Genomic DNA, 18477 nt, shown 5'->3' on the forward strand with positions numbered 1-18477 from the left:
AATCATTTTTATAGAAGCTGTTTGGGAGTACTTGATCACTCTCCACCTACGTCTGTAAAAATCGGTGTGCAGGTACTGAAACATTCTTAAGGTTGATGTAAAGGGACAAGTTTCTCCAATAGATGTCACTACAGTCTTCGTATCTCTCTCATGCATTTTTTGCCTACCACGAAAATTTACAATTTCTCTTACAAATGTTAACGTACAGACTTCAAATTTTTGGAGAAGGAACTTCATAACCTATCGAAGGCAACAATCCGTGCCGATTTCTTATTTAGAATTTTCTTCATTGTTGAAACAGTTATATTGTTAAAGGTTTGGATATCTCTTTCAACAAACAAGCCATTTCAACAATGAAGAAAATTCTAAATAAAAAATCGGCACGGATTGTTGCCTTCGATAGGTTATGAAGTTCCTTCTCTAAAAATTTGAGATCTCTAGGTTGAAATTTGTAAGAAAAATCGTGAATTTTCGTGAAAGGTAAAAAAATACATGAGAGAGATACGAAGACTGTAGTGACATCTATCGGCAAAACTTGTCCCTTTAAACTAACCTTAAATATGGATATTTGGGTAGTTCACATAGAAGTTCGTGAGTGATCTTTTGACCCGACTACGATAGGTTCCATAGTAGTGGAGCTCTGAACTTTTAAAATTCACTTATTTCACGTTTTCGACACCCTATAACTCCGAAACTATTTTTTAAGCACAGGTCCATATGAACTTTTATATATATTTTTTTTTTAAATATTTATTTTGATGTGAGGAACCTGTTCCCTAACTATTATGACACATTTATGTCAGACCCTGTATACACACCGCTGTTGAACCTGAACAACCTGAATAAACACAGGAAAAGAACTTAATTCAGGTTGGTTTTAATTATTATTGTAATGTGTTCCAATGAGTCATATTGTTGTCAGGCTCAGTTTGATTAATTTCAGCGAACAACTGAAAATGTATTTACTTTATATCCTTTATTCTTTATTCAATTATTTCATTTTATTTTTCAGGGGAAAAGCCACATCCGTGTGAGGTATGTGGTAAACCATTCCGTGTGAGGTCTGACATGAAACGGCATATGCAAACACACAATCGTGAAGGACATTCTGGACAAGTAAATACCAGTAACTTGCCCAGTATAGCACAAACACACAGCATAGCTGTTTCGACCCCGCATTCTGTGACTCCTCATCACAGTATCCCGGATCTCAACCCCGTCACGGAGATTACAATCCAAGAGGGTCCCGAAGCAATTTTGCCTGACGATACTTTAACGCAGCCTATTAATCTTAACGTAGTACCTGCTCGTAGCTTAGCAGCACAGGGAACAGGCCACCACCAGCAGCAGTTGACAACACAGAGTGTACAAGAAGAGGTTCTGCACTACGCACGGGATACGATAGAAACTGTGAGGGATGGTGCTGGAACACTATATGTGTGGCCTATATACATGACATAATCCTGTAGAAAGAAGGTTACATATTATCGTTTCTCTCCTGTATTGTAAATAGTTTTGGTATATACCTGGTTAGTTTATAGTGCTTATTGAAGAAGATATTTTCTGGTGTATAGTGGCTCGAAAGATCGTGTTTAAACGAAGAAAATGCACATGCCAGGCAATTTGATCATTGTCTATATACCTGTATCAGTCAGGTATACTGTTATTCTACTTGTAAGAAAATCAGGTTTTACTCTTTTTGACGCTTTGATTTGAAGCTAAAAGTACGATGAAGTTTGAGTCATCCGTAAATAGAGAATCTTTCTATGATTTCATATTGTATGTCATAATACTCATATATATATTTTCTCAAAAGTATAAAAGCTAAATTTTAGAATTGATGTCACAGTTTCATTATTACTGCATATGTGGTAGTAAGTGAGCTGTAAATTCAACGTATTCAAGATTATTCTTGAATGTTAAACATAATTTTAAAAAATACAGTATTTTCGCACTGATAGTAATTGGTTTCACTTGCGTAACAAAAGATTTTTTTTTTTTTTTTTTTCAGAGAGAAGGAAAATTGTTTCCTTATCTAATACCACTTGTTTATATGAATTATTTTGGCTGTCCGTGGGATTAGAACCTATGATCCCTCGGTTGTGAAGTGAAAATACGTGCCATCTTTGATTTTCACATGCTTACATTTTTGATACGAAACGAATATTTGTGTGATTTTATTGTTACCTATATAATTGATGTTTTCGTTACCATTGAAAAATGCGATAGTATGTTCAGTGAACATGTAATGTGTTCAGGGCTATCTGTGATTATGTTTTATTAAATTAGTCCAGTAGTTAAGAAATTTTCGGTCTGTAAAGTGGGAGTGATAATTACGATTCATCAGAAATGAAGTATAGTAATTATATAGGGTTATTCAAAAAGCGCGTCGGTTGTTACATCAAATTATGAATTTTCAAAACACACTAACAAAATTCATAACCATGTTGATCACACATTCCGATTTCAGGTATGGTGAATGACGTCGGGCATATGACCTCTACTGCGCGCGGCATGCAATAACTCTGTTCGTGAAAGTCTTTATGACTGCTTGACTGACAGCCACACTGTCATGAAACATCGCAGTGTTTTTCTCAGAACGACCATTACGACGACGCCCAGGACTTTTAATGTTCACTGTTGGACCCGTTTCAATGAACTTTTTCGTAAGTCTGCCAACTGTTGATTCATTCGGTGTCTCGTTTCGCCCTAGAACCGCGCGAAGTCGCCTGACAGTTCCTGCATAACTTTTCCTGTTTTCACAATTAGCACACATTGCGTTATAGTAAACTGCTCCATGGCTAGACACAGACTGGAGAAATTCGAGAAATTCAGACTAAGGCGACAATGGGAATGTTTGTGGGTAGAGCAACCATACCAAACAATGTCGGCAACGGAGAAAGAAAAATTTGCCAGACGATCGAAAACCGGTGCGCTTATTTAAATAACCCTTTACTTATTGTACAGTGTTGTACAGAAATTGCTTCTTTCTTATAAAATTGTAACCTTTATTTATAATTGTTATATAATAACACTTACATATACAAAGTGTATTTTTATATCGTAAATAGTTACATATGTTTTTGTTGTTTACTTTTTTTATATATATAAAAAATAAATCCACTATCATGAATTGATGATACGTGAAGAGCAAAATTTACTAATGGATTTATGTTAAGGAGAAACGTAATTTTTTTTTAAAAGGAATTTTGTAGGTTTGAAGTTGAAGCATTAATTCAGGGATTCTTTAAAAAGAAGTAATGAAATTGATTAAAATCAGGACATCTTAAAATCCTGAGTAAGATTTGATAGTATATAAAAACTTTGGTAACACATATGTGTGCATTTTCTTTGTTTAAATAAAATCAACCGCCAGAAAGAACGAAAAGTTGTTTTTCACTAAAGAGGGGGAATATGTTCCTTGAAAGCTCCAAAGTCTTCCTTTGAAGGGAATTTTTGTATCCCTTAAAAACCGTGGGCCACGTACAATGCCATAGATAAATATCCTTAATATGACGATATGTGATTCTTTTTATTAGTGCTTTGGTAAATAAAGAATTAAAAAAATATAAATACACAAATATTTAAATATATATAAAGAATACATATAAGAACAGTGAGAATGTAGCTCCGGTTTTTTTTTTTAAGTCTACGAGTTGGTTTGTTATTCATTATTATAACAAGAGTAAAAATTTATATATGCGAACATATATATATATGAAAGAAGTAGCCTTTCCTTGGTATTGATATATATATTTTTTTCTTTTGTGGTAGTTCTTTCCTTTCATTATTTTAAGCTGTTGAGTGCTGCGTACCTGTATTTATCTTCTGTCGTAATGGACTAGAATGCAATGCAGTGTTTCTTTTACTATTTCTTTTAAAGTACTGCAGGCTTTCCAGTGCTCTTATGTTTCCTATTTTATCCTATATATTTGCGTCTCTTCCTATAAGATTTCCTACATTTTAACGAAACCTCCTGTATTTTTGTGGCATTGCTACTTCCATGTGTGAAAATAACATAAGGAAATAAAGTGTGGATGGTTGGAGGGCCTTTTGTCTCCACAGTAAGGTGGTTAAATGGAGACTTTTGTGTTTCGTCATTTCCTGCTTATTGTCTAAAGATAATTACACCAAACAATATACAGTTAGTGCAAAAAGTATTTACACCTACAAAATGGAGCAAAAAATAAACTAGTTTCGTCATATTCATTTAAAAGGTCTATGGAGTAGTGATTTTAAAGATTTATTAATAATTTATTTAGGTGTATCAATACTTTTTTTTTCTTTTTTTGCACTAAATGTAGGCAAATAATTGTAGAATATGTTACACATAGTCAAATCTTACCTTAAAAGCGCCAGCTGCAGTGATAAAATTATTCACATCTTACAAACACTGATTTTCTAATGCAGATCCTTTTTACAATTACCTTATGGTCCTTGCTTAGTACTGGTGAGCTACGTACGAAAACATAAGAAACTCGTATAGAATTTTGCAACGAGATAATTACCCATTTAGTTATATTTAGAGTAGAATGTATATTCATATAACAATTGGTGTAATTTTTTTTTTTTTTATTTCTACTTATTGGATAATGGAAATTTTTCACAGCTTCACGAAACCTCCTATATTTTTTCGTCGTGATTTCCTATATATATATATATATTTTTTTTCATTAGCATTGGAAAGCCTGGTACTGTCTACATTGTTAACATGTAAGTTGTATATTAAAAAAAATAATAATAATAATACGAGAACAAAAGCAGTTTAAGAAAATGTAATGAGCGTGAAATTTAAATTTTTGACATTGTTTGTTACAGCTCTGTTGTTGATTACGATTCATATGTAATTAATTAAATATAGCTTTATTATGGATATGTTATATCTGTCCACTTTTGCACGGTGCTGATAAAAGCCACCCTACATGAACAAACGTCCGGAATTCGGATAAGAAATGATACATTTTTAATGGATTGGTCGATCAGTATCATCCAAAATTGGCACAAAAGTTGTTCCAAATGTAATAAATGAACCCTCAATTATAATTGCTGAATTAGCGAGACGCGGAAGAATATTTGGCATGCTTTGGTGCAGAATACATGACACAACGCTTTGATCGTAATCTTTGGAAGGCAGCAGCTCGTAATACAGATGAAGAGCACAGATAGTGTAGAAATTTTAAAATTGTGGAAAATAGCTGGGCGAAACTGTACCACGTTTGCCTTTCCCGGTGAACATCCGGACCGTGTAAAAGTGGACTTATATCTGTTGATAATGTTCGAGAATCTCCTATTGGGAAATGTACTAGATGATATAAATATCACCTGCTTTTATTTATTAAATATCTTTGTGTTTATACTGTCGTAGCAGATATTCAGAAAATGAAATCATGAGATATATAAACCGTCTTCTTTGTAGTAAATTGTAACAATACAGAGTATTGATTGCAGAGGTCTATATGCATAAAACATAGCAGAAATGTCCGTTCTTCTCACGGGAGAATACATTTGTCGAAAGTATTTGAACCCTCTCTCTTCCCTAAGACATGAAAGAGTAGAGATTGTGATCCAGTGCTCCTCTTGCCCAGTGCCAGTTATAGCCACATACACTGATTTCTATACTCCCTTACAAAGTATTAGCTAGTGGTTTGATACACATGATGTGACCAAAAGTCTGGACCGAGCTAAATATTTGAGAAACTATAATTGCAATCAATCCCAAGTCAATTGGGATCAATGGTGGTGGGGTTTCGATTCCACACTGGTAAGGCGCCCTATGTTTTAAAAAACAAGCAACGTTACCAGTTCAGCAGGCTCTTCCCTTGATCCCTCACCGTACCAACAATACAGCATTGCTGAGAAACTAATCCGAGGAGGTCTAGGTTCCCTCACACAAAAGTATGCACGTTTTCCCTCATGCCATTCTTGCATGTCTTTAGGTTTCGTTCGAATAGACTGCTGAATTAGAAATGTTGCTTTTTTCATTTAACACAGGACGCCTTATCAGTGTTGAGCCCGAACAATTGGGCAACTAGATGGGCGGAATTATGAATTGTCTGTTGGGGGGGGGACCTTTTGTTCGGTCTCGGACCTGTGGAATTCTTCCTGGAGGAGTGTGGAATTAATATGAATAACATTTTTTGTCAAAAATTGGGAAGGCAATCCCCCCGCCCCATAGCTCCGCCCATGACAACTTGAAAAAAATCCATTTAAATAGGAAACCACCTGTTTCTAACGTTCGTAGTTTTTCGTATCATCACTCATAAGGAAATTGGCCTATGGGCTCGGACTTTTAATAACCTTTTAATAGAGAAATCCATGCTTTTTCACTTTTAAGTGTTAAAATATTTTGTTTAACTTTTTGGTTACTAAGCCAATTCAGCAAACTAAGGCTGGGTTTTAGGAGTACACAGATTTCATATAGTAACTTTCAAATGTTTGTAGCTGAGACCCTAATTGGCCTAGTCACATGAAACAAGAAGCAGGATGCCAAAAATAGAATAGAGATTCACGAAATGGAAATGTATGGCTTATATTCAACGAATTGCCGGCTTACGGAAGGAGTAAGGAAAATGTCCACCTAAACATGGTTCTCATTCTATCTTGGTCTTGGTCTGCCACAAATAATGGCACAGCATATCTTGATATAACTTCATTCATCTGTAACCTATTATTCTATATTGTTTTATTGTATGATCTGTAAATCCCAGCCCTGATATTAAAGAACTTTTGAATAATTTTCCTGATTTTCCGTGACAAAAATCACATTCCCTGATTAGCAAGGTCTGTGGGAACTCTGTTGGAATGCTGGGGCCACGGTGGCGCAGTGGTACAGCCTTCACCTCTGGTGCATGAGGTCCTTGGTTCGATCCCAGCTCGCGCCAAGTAAGCTTTGTGGTGGACAAATACCGTGACCCCGTTTCCTCCCACTTTCTTCATTCCACCATTTCATTCATTTCTCATCATCACCGTCTCCTTTAGCCTAACCGTCATAACCGTGGGACCTAAAACTTAGATTTAATTTCATTTTCATTTCTATTAGGATGTTTTACAGACAGTTCGAAATTTCGCTGATTGTGCTTTGACAGTTACATCTAAAAGTTTTAGTGATTCATTCCGTAAGCATATCCACAAATACATTATCGAGTACAGAGATAAGGCCCCCTATTCAAAGCTTTTCTAGCGTCGTATTAAGGCTAACGTGTGATGCTAACTTCAGTATTTAGAAATACGTTAGTGAAGATAGCAACAATTTATATCGAAAGAAATCCTAGCCGATTTTTACCCAGGGTCGTCCAAGCATATTAGGAGAACACGGTAAAAGAGAATTAATTTCTCTTACCTGAGTCGGAGCGAATATAATCCCCAATGAAGTTAGTGAGCACCAGCTTGTAACGAGTTGGGGCCCAGTAAAGTGAGCATACTAAATAATGGTGAAATTTCCATTTTTCATCGATAGCAATTCTAACTCATATAACAAGGCAAGTTTTAGTATTCTAGCATTATCTCACAACCCACGAGTCCTTAATTAATGAACGATGTTCAGTTAAATTATAAATGGTAATACAGAGATGGGTTATTTATCTCGTTATACAATTGAATGAATTAAAGTCTCTAAAAATATGTAGTAGTATTATTACGAAAGGTATAATTAAATTTTATACGCGTTTGAATACATGCTCAAACTTGAGTAAGAAATATAGAAATGTTTAGTTTTGGCAAACACCCCCTAAGCTAGTGCGGGGGTAAAGATTATTTGTTTTGATATTCTGTCAACTTAGTTGAAATTAAGAATAGAAGACGACTTTGGCTTATTGTGTTTGGCTCGATAAAAAAGAAAGAAAAAAAGCTACTTTCATTAGTGGTTGTCGCTGAGGATTGCTGGGAAGCTTGATAGAAGTTAGGCGGATTTAGCGAGAAATAGTGGAGTGTGAGATACAAAGATCATATGTATGGTTATAAAAATGGTATTTGTCATATCAGTTCAGTGGCATAATTTTGACAGTATCATTTGTTTTAAGACCATTATCCAAAATACGAGGGGCGTCCAATAAGTTATCTACCTAGACAAGAAAGAATAATGACGCCTGATACACACGCCAAGGTCACTGTGGGGAACCCCGCTGCGCAATTTGAGGTCAGTCGGAACAACACCTTGGCCCTGAGCAGTCCCAAGACTTTTTGGGCTTCTTTGAAGAGGGCCAGGAAAATTCCTGGGTCAATTGGTGATAGGGAGCAAAATCTGGATCCACCATTGGGATCCTGAGTACAAGAGGAGTCCATGCAGTGGAAATATCACGGTTCCCTGCCTCCAAGGTCGGACAACGAAGTCCAACAGGCTATTTCCCAGTGGTTTGCAGGCCATGAGAAAGACTATTTTTCTGTGGGATTTATTCGCTGCCCACAAAGTGTTGACGTTGCATAAGACCTCTAAAGGGGCTAAATCGAAAAACAGTGATAACCAAGTGAGCCTATCTGCATTCCTTCCTGTTTAGGTAGATAACTTGTTGGACGCCCCTCGTAGAACAATTGAAATGTTGAATAGAAATCTGTCAGGTATGTAGGGCTATTTTATTGCATAGTGAAAATGGAATGAAGTACAGGAAAACCTGTTGAAACCAAACGTGGCCAGCACTAAAAAAACTTGTTTTAGCATATTTGCCTATGAAAGAAACGAAGTGTTATTTAAAAAAATGAAATTCATTTATTTATCTTCGTTTATATATTCTGTGTGTTAAGTGTTTTCTAATGTTATTTTCTTTACTTTTCTTTCTTTAATGGAATGCTCTCCATGGTAGCTATCAAAAGCATTTTATATTTATAATTCTGGTACATTTCCCACGTAAGATTTTGTGTACTATAAATATGTTCATATATTAGAGGGGAACAATAAAACTAAAGATTAAAATAAATCAAATTTTGGAATAAAATTGAATTGTGTGTTGTAAGAAATGTCCTACAAATGAATGACATATTTTTGTAGAATATGCAGCTTCATTATTGTACGTATTATAAGTGAACACGGCTAGTGTAGTTTGGCCTGTGATACGTTGCAAGATGTATTTGCTGAGGATATATATCAAATCGTAATTTGCATACTAAAGGACAAAAGTTCAAACAAAACTAAACTTGGGTATAAAAGAGCAAGTATTGTTACGTGTGTGGTGCGTCATGAAGTTGTATATTGCTGTTACATTTCACAAAACTTACTATTTGCTTTATACAGCAGGCCAATTTCTTTGGATCTCTTTTCGAACCCTTAAGTGTTCATGTTGTTCCTCTTGTTTACGGGAAGAAGGATTGCTTCAGCATATTTTAAGGCTCAGGTAAGATTTGTATGTATGTCTTCTTCTGAGAATTGATAACTGTAGACAGAACGAATGGTAGCTGTCATATTCCTCTTTTAGCGTTCATAGTAGTGGGTTTTCGGGTTTTAACCCCATTCTTTTCAACAATATATTAAATAAATAAGCGTTTGTCATATTAAGTTTGCGTACAAAATTCTAAGACGATATACTCCATTCCCGGGCGCCGATTTCTCTGTAACTTTAGGGGGAAGGAGCAGATGTGCGTTTGGTTGCAGACAAGGGTCTAAGAAGGCATATATGAGGAGTTTAAGACAAATTGAATTCAAATTATGCCAAATATTGTATATTCATTAAAAAAATACGTATAAGAATAAAAAAATACATATTCATAAAAATGGCGCCCTTGCCCCCATTCCTTTGATGAAATTCTGGTAGTAAAGTATTCTGTCATAGTCACTAATAAACTCTATAGAGTACATATTATTAAAATTTAAATCTTACTTTGTACTCGCACTGATGCTTTCTAGTAGGATCTTTCTTTTTACTATATTTCGGCTTGAGCTTCTTCGTTGTTAAGTGGTTAGCGTACGCGCCTTTCGTGTGGAAGACCCGGGTTCGATTCCCGGCCGGAGCTCATGTGGTTTGGATTCAACTCAACTATATTTCAACTTTCTCTGTGGCCACTGTCGTGTTTCTATAAAATAAGTCTGAATATCACTGTTCTCACATTTTGTTGTTTTGTTTCTAGTTCTGTAAAAGAAAAATAGCCACAAATATTCCGAAAACACACACTCAATTCAACAAGTTTTATATTCAAACCCTTTCATAAAACTTACGGCTGCTTTTTGTAAATTGTTTTTACATATAAATTCAATATCATCACTTACTACTAATTCCATCTGTAAAATTATGTAGTGTAATGGCAATGGTTATTTCATTGTATTCTTTGAATACTTTTTTCATTGTATACTTATTCACTTTTTACTGCAGTAACATTTTAATTTTTTTGGCTTGTCACTTACGTTGATAGGCACGAAATATAGTGAAAAGGGAAATGTTAAGCGGGAGCACTGGTTCCGGTAGAAGGGAAAATTTTAATTTCATTCTGTGTACAGTTTATCAATACTCAGAAGAGTAAAAACGTTACAAATCTTCTTAATTTAGACTTGAAAAGGTGCTGAAGTAATCCTCCTTTCCGTAAACAAGAAGAATAACATGAATATGTAGGAATTCGATAAGGAATTCTAATAAATAGTCCTAATACATAAAGGAAATTGTGAAGTTTGTTAAAAAATTGGAACAAAATACAAGTGCACGAGGCACCATATACGCAACAGCAGTTTTTGCTCTTTTATCTAAAGTAATGCATTGAAGTTTTGTATGTTAAACTGTAAAGATTGTACTTAGTCAACAGTTGGTATCAATCGAAAGATCTGACACCTATCTTTTCGTACACAACAATTCACTTCATTTGTCAATACAATTAGAACAAACCGTAGAATCTGAATTGTTATGAAGAAAACCAGTGTTGAACATAGCCATGCAATCTTGTGTTTCAACATTTTGTATCACAGAGAAGGTTCCTGAAAATATTATCATGAGTTACGTAATACATTAATCTTGAATTAAAAATGAAAACTTCCAGTGAAAATATTATCATTTATGACTCATATCAATACGTTAAAATTTGCTGGGCGAAACATCCTATAAACTTATGAACATATCTAACTTACTTGTTGGCGAAACATTTTCCTCAAGGATCTTTACTTAATGTTAAGATATTTCAGCACATAAAAGTCACTGAGAATTCCTGTTAATATTACTGACTGGCATAAGTATCGCGTGGTGTCAACCTGGTAGCCTCTCAGGATTTCATGTTATTCGGATCCCATATTAAATTGCAATAAAACGAAACAAACAAGATGCAGAAGAGGCCAGAACCTTATATTTTAAAAATTATTTCTTTTCAGAGTAATTCCAGTATATATGGATCATCTTAGTGACGGATTGGCAGGCCCTCGAACCCCATATACAATTTCAGTTCCTGATGGTAAGTGATATAATAATAATACGGACAAGAATATGGCCATAATTTATTGTGGAACTATGCGAGTTCCTAAAGAGCCAAGCTAAAGGTATCTTTCCGTATAATTAAAGGAGAAATTCTGTATGTATTTACATTGAACCAGTGAATACAATGTAATTCTACCACCACCACTCTGTCTCTATGTGTATATACTCAAGTGTACGAAATAGCCACAGTAATCTTTCTGGAAATTTATAAATATGGCATAATCATCAAAAGATAAAGATATCAACTCGAGATTTTTTTTTAATCGCACCTGATTTGAATAATCCGAGTATGTCAGGAATTTCATGATCAATTAATTCCTCTCTGTTTCTTTCTTTCTTCCTTGGTATAAAATTTTCATTCAGTATCTTATTTCTATTTATTTCGTGTACCACGTAATGTTAGTAATTGTGTTCGATATTCACATATATAATACTTGTGCACCGATTATATTGGATGTTGCGGACTTGTTTGCGATATAGAATGGCCAGTATTTTCAAAATAAAAGTTACGTCGTCTGGGATGTTTATAATTCCATCCCAGTAAGATTTTCGTGTAACTTTTAATTAAAAAAAAAAAAAAATAAATACAGCATGAAGGAACAACTAAGCTGATAGCAAAACAAAAGTTACTGATTTAGAAATATTAATATTTTTTATTTATTTATGGGCATCGTGACTCAGTGGTAGAACATTCACCTCTGATGCAAATTAATCCTTGGTTTGATTCCAGCTCGCACCAAGTGAGCTTTGTGGAGGCTCGGGTTCTCCCGTTTCCTTCCACTTTCTTCATTTCATTTGTTTCTCATCACAGTCTCTTTAGCTTGGCTGGCATAACTGGCATAACCACGGTTACGTTTTATTTATTTATAAATCCAAAACACAGAATTTTGTAATATTTGATAAGTACTATATTGGGGGAAAGTCGAACAAAACCGGGTCCCAAAATGTTTTTACTTGTTCCTCAGCATCCATAAGGATAGTATAGCTTGAATTAGTTTTCAAATGCTAAATAGATTTATTATTGACACAATAATATTTATTTCAGTTGAAAAATCTCACAAGTTCGAGAGCAAAAACATTTTTTTTTCAAAGGATATGCAAAAACCCTGTTTTGTCCGACCACGTTGGACAAAACTGGGTATTTAGAAAAATAATTATAAAAATGCTTTCTTTCACAAGAAAAATATGCAATTACTCCAAGAACTACTACATCAACCCTGAATACAATTGAAAAAAATATGTGAAGATAAAAAGTACGGAAAATATAGAGGGCTAGACTATATAGACCAATAACATAGAAAAAATAACTTGATGTCACGACTTTGTTACGTCTAAGAACAAAAATCACAAGGAAAAGTTTCATGTTCGTCCGTATTACTACAAGCTTCGTGTGCTCATCCTTTACAGTTAAGACAGGGTATCTAACCTTCTCTAGATTTTGATTGGACATACAATTTATTACAAAAGATATATGATTAGTCACTTTCCTCGTCATCGTCATCTCATATTGAATTCTCGAATTCTATGTTTGGCTTCCTATTCGTCTTGGTTTTGACAGGTTTTGAGTCAAGGCCATTAAACTGTTTACGCTTTCGGTTTGTCTCTTGGGTTTCTGGGTTGGGGTTTCTTGGGTTTTTATGCTTCTAACTCCAATCCTTGCTTATAAGGGGATGAAATATGGATGACTGCCTTCCATCGCCTCTTGTCGAACTATTCACAACTCGTGAGCCTTGTTGCACTGGGGGAGGCATTAATTCCGTTGGCGATATAGCAAAAGAAGACATATTAGCCTGCCTTACACTCTCGGAGAGTAACAAGATAGCTGATCATCGATTTGATATTGTGTTTGAGCCGTATATTGAAGCAATGGTGTATATGGCCTCGAAGTCGACACCTTGACTAGATCTGTATTCCCTTTTCCAAAAAGAGTTGTAGGTTGTTGACCTTCATTTGCTTGCACATTCATCACATTTAGTAGGTTGGCTTTCTGAGACTAGGTTGTTCATCTAATGTTTTTGCACTGTTTGTTGTGACTATTTCAGGCTGTCCAGGGAAAGGATTCTCGCCGATTACTGTTGCATCGTTAGGTTGCAAATCCAATGAATTGTTTATGCTTGATGCATCAACTGGAGATGGTTCAGGCACAGGATTACACCCGTTTTCCATTGGCCTTTCGGTTGTGTCATAAGGCGTAAACAAATGATCTGGAAATATATCATTGTCGAAAGGGTATATCTCTCTCTTCTCAAACCCCCTTATTGCTGTCTGTGCCAATCCGCTACTCTCAAATATGCTTCGCTGAATTGTAACAACACGACCAGGGTGACGGATTAACCACTTCCTCACTTCCTGTTCATAATTTACACGTAATGGACACAGACACATCAAGTGACTATAAGCGATGTGTCGTATGAGGAGGGAAGCATGAAAGGATTACATGTGCTTTTCTCGCTGCAGGAAAATAAACACATTCACTGCACACACGTTACGAAACGAGTAGTTGTCCAAAACCGGGTGGATACTACCCGGTTTTGTCCGACTGTTGAGGTCCTGGTTTTATCCTACCACGCCATTACTCAGAACTACAGGCCTAGCAGCTCTCAAAGAACACAAAAATCCTGATTCGAGACACGAAATAACAGCAGAAGGAGGTATTATTATATGTCGTATACTTACATAAATCAATCTTCCTGTGGTTAGAAACAGCAGTATATTATCGGTGGGAGACAAATCAGAACTTTTCTACACAAATTCTTCAACACATCGCCAACGACAAAGGAACCACTTACTCAGCTTTCTCTTAAACTAAGAATCGCATGGCGGCTGTTTGAAACTAATTCCATACGTTGAGCGGCAGATGGCAGCATTAATATAGCCAGAAAACCCAGGTCCCGGTTTTATCCGACTTTCCTCTAATTCACGTCAATGCTATTTACAAAAATAATATCGAGTCGTCGTTTTTCCCCTCATTTACTTGCAAATTATGCTAATTTCTAGATTGTGCTCAGTTTGTTGGTTGTTTGGATTTGAGTGCAGTTTTCCTTTCAGCAATAACCCTACATGACACTTGGACCTCATCTTGACGTGGGATTCGAACCACAAACTTCTGCCGGGAATCGAACCCGGGTCTCCCGTGCCGAAGACGCGTATGCTAGCCATATAACCAAAAACGAACTCATTGTTGGTTTGTAGTTTAATGTCTTGGAGCTCCAACAGCATATTAAGACATCGACCTACACTTAACAGTGTGATCTGAACCACATAAGCTTCCACGAGAAACCGGACTCGTGTATTCCGCATCACCGTTGAGCTTGTTAATTGTAACCACGAATGAGGTCAAACTTCAGATTGCGTATATTATGCAAGATGCTTATTTTTTGTCCATATAGCAATCTTGAATAGTGGTCGTACTCTATTGTAATAGCGGTTAATTGCAGCATATCACACGCCAAACGTAAAGGTATACCACACCAATGTACAACGCGACCTGCTGTTGCTTATTAAATCGAAAAGGGTATGTTAACTTTCTCGAAAACTTATACATATATCAACATAGCCGAAAGACTGTGGTCTGAATAATTTTTGTTCCCTTTTAAAGTCTGAAAAAAGTTTCTTGTAAATAATTTATGTATATGTGTGTGCAAATATCACATGTGCATGGTATTGTGCAGTTATTAGACAAATGAATACGTTTCCCTATAAATATATTTTTCTGTCAAGAACTTCGAAACAAATGGGTCAATTTCGGTACAATTTTTGTTCATAGTACATACAAAAGTTTTCTGTATGTTCTACACTTCTAGGTATAAAGGATCTAACTTCTTGTCATTATAAGAAGTCAGACTTCCTCGACATGTGCAAGTATTTTGCTGTATGTAATGAGCCATAATTACACAAGTCTCTCTGATCCTACTTCTTATGTTTTTCCTTTGCTCCAGCTTCCGTATTTCCATAACTCGTTAAAATACGTAAAGATCACATGGTTTGAATTATTAAATATGTGAACTGCTAACTGTAAATAAAAATTCTCGTATCTTAAAACGTCCAAAAGACATAAACTGTATGTACAGTTTTGAGGCACTGGTCACCTCTTCGTCGACCCATCTGAGGAAAACTTGGAACTTACACAGTAAAAACCGGTGGTGTTAGTTGAACACAGTGGCATTGTGTCACCTGAGTTGTGTTAAATTTTGACACAATAATCCTATTGTTACCTCAAGTCCCTCCCTCGTATTTTGGAGTGAACTGTTACAATGGTAGTCGTTAAATCCAGTACTTGATATGATGCGGAATCTTTAGTAACACACCATTGGGCTACCAGACATATCGTTTACAAAACTTCTCTTTTTTCTTATTAAACAACCATGACTTAGGAGGAATAATAATATATCGCATAAATTATTTATAAATGATTATAAAGAACGAAATACAGTCGGAAACTAAGAGGAAGAAAATGGTACACAGGAACACGTAAATGTGAGAAAATTCATACTCTCAGAAAGTTATTTTCGTGAACAATTACAGGAAAAGTATGTTGTTCGTTACGTGGTATAAACGACAAATAAAGCACTGAAAGATTTGTTCATTGCAAAACCTTAAAACTACTACAAATTTTCACATCAGTTAGTAAATATTTATAATATGGACGGAAGGCCATGTACACACTATAAATTACAATAACGATATACCTATCTGATACAGATGCCTTTGAGGTAACTGAAATGCAATTGTTAATATGAGTATATTAGTGGCTTCTATTCACCATGGTAGCTGGTGTGTGTGACTAATAACACAATATCACCATCGCGTTGTTCCTATTTCCGCGTTTCTTCGTGCAATCACTTAGCTTTCTAACACCGTCTCTGTTTTCTAAATCGTATCACAAAGCCGTTAGTAGTCATAGCGTTTGTTAAAAAATTGTTGAATTAACCACCATTTTTTACTGTGTACATAAAAGATAGGATATATGAAATTGTTTCTTCATAGATTAAAAGTGATGAGATAAGAGTTTAAAACTTGATAGTAAGACTTCTCTTCGGATCTCGTGTAAGAATCCTTATGATGTACAATCTATGTAAGATCACAGTAGACCATCTTGAAATGCGTTGAGTTGAGTTGATTTTGAGTTTAACGTCCCGTTCAGCAGCGAGGCTATATGAGACGTGGACCTACTGATTAACGTATAATCCGAACCACATGAGCTCCCGCCGGGAATCGAACCCGGGCCTCCCACGCCAAAGGCGCGTACGCTAACCGCTTAGCCACGGAGGAGCTCATCTTGAAATGCGATTCGCTCAATAAAGTGTTAATATATATTGCAATTACTTGAAATATTTAAACGTGAAAAGTTTGCTGTGTAAAAAAACAATTTGTAAATGCAAACAATGAGCCAACTTGTTGTTTTAATAACTTCTTTCGTATCTCTCTTCTGGAAGTAGTTGCATGCTTTGAGATACGAGAATTTTTATTAACAGTTAGTGGATATGTATCCCATCATATCAATCAGTAAACAATCTACTTATCTATTTTCAAGTGTTTTCTTCGTGTGTACTTTGTGACAAAGCTCAGGAACGTGTGTAAATATTTATTAATGCCGCAATTTTCAATGTGAAACCCGATCTTCGTCAGCAGTTTTTTTTTAACGTAAACACACAGTGCTGTTTTAATCACATCTCGTGACTTCGATTGTATAAAGAATAAGCATTGCCGGTGTAGTGAAGCTTATCTATAACATTATGGTTTATAAATAAATTTTGTTTTCAAAATGTTAGAGGTAAGGTTAACCATACTGGTAGTGGTTCATCCATTATTATATTGGAAGCCATAACATATGATGATATTATATCTTTATGAAATAAAATTAAAAACTTGATGAAGGTGAAGATTCCCATTGAAAATTTCTATATTAATAAGTAAGTACTTAGACGCATTCGTAAGTTCAAGTTAACGAAAAAAAAAGTATGTAAACAGGTTGTTTATTCCTAAAGTTTAGATTTCCATGTACCTTTTTGGATTAGGGAATGGAACTAGCCACTGTACTTGTACTGTGCTGATTTAGTTGCCTTGCTTAATGATGTAGAACTAAATATTGGGCAAAACATTCGAACAAACATTAACTATTGAAAACTGGTCAATTTGTTTCTAAGTTATTGACAAGTGCAAGGGTACAGGAAGTTAATGTAGAAAATATGCACTTCTCTCGGCGATTGTGAATTAAAACGTAATTGTACGCATATTTAGTTTTGTAATGCATATACATGTTACTTGAACGCTAATGTTAATGAATTTATCATTTATTTCATTTTTTTTTATCTCGTCATAGTTTATGTGAAATATAATTAAATATTGAGACTGATAGAGGCAATGAGAATTTATATATATTCAGATACACATATAAATATATCGATATATATGTACACGAACATACAGTGTGTGTGTATATATGTATTTGCCATATCCTGCTTACTTTATTGGTATCGAAGAACTAAAAACAAAGGGTTTTTTGCAATGTAGTGAGTTTTGGTGAATATATTATTCCCAAATGAGCCTTACAAAACTTTTACATTATGGATATTCTATTTAGTACAAGATAAAAGTGTACATTGTGGCTAAAACCTGTTTATCGGTGCAGTGTAAAGATTTGTTTTAATACTTAGAAGTTATTTTCCAATATTCCAAATCTTCGTAAATGTATATGGTTGTATGTAATAGACAGATTAAATCTGAGCTCTCTTGTTGAGAGACAACTTATGTAAACATAGTAAAACAAAGGTTTTGTAAGAAATATATATATATACATCTTAATTACAAAATGTGGGTTACCTAGGTTTTTTATTTATTTATTTATTTATTTATTTATTTATTCACCTCTGTTCGTACTTTCCAGTTTCATTAAATTTGTGGCATGTTGGGAATTTTATTAGTCCAAGCAATATACTTTTTAATAGTTAGATCAAAAATCGATGATGGCCTAGCTTTCGGGATTTCCCTTGTGCCTTGGTCATGGTTAATGGAAGTGTTAAGACGACCAGATTTTCAAGGGGAATAATTGACCCATCTTTTAGATGTACTAAATATTATTATTATTATTCACAAAAAT

General features: G+C 35.0%; 1 protein-coding gene across 2 annotated transcripts in view; it reads left to right on the forward strand.

Moving 5' to 3' along the window:
* The window catches only part of LOC145670399 (uncharacterized), a 44685-nt gene extending 26495 nt beyond the window's left edge, over positions 1 to 18190 (forward strand). For both annotated transcript variants that reach the window (XM_081739031.1, XM_081739032.1), the window contains exon 3: positions 1013 to 18190. In XM_081739031.1, coding sequence (XP_081595157.1) covers positions 1013 to 1461 — 449 coding nt within the window. In that variant the 3' untranslated portion in view covers positions 1462 to 18190. The remainder of the gene's footprint in view (positions 1 to 1012) is intronic.
* The last annotated feature ends 287 nt before the right edge of the window (positions 18191 to 18477 follow it).

The sequence above is a fragment of the Thermobia domestica genome, chromosome 14 (genome assembly GCF_964235325.1).
Source record: "Thermobia domestica chromosome 14, izTheDome1.hap1.1, whole genome shotgun sequence".
NCBI classification, from domain to species: domain Eukaryota; kingdom Metazoa; phylum Arthropoda; class Insecta; order Zygentoma; family Lepismatidae; genus Thermobia; species Thermobia domestica.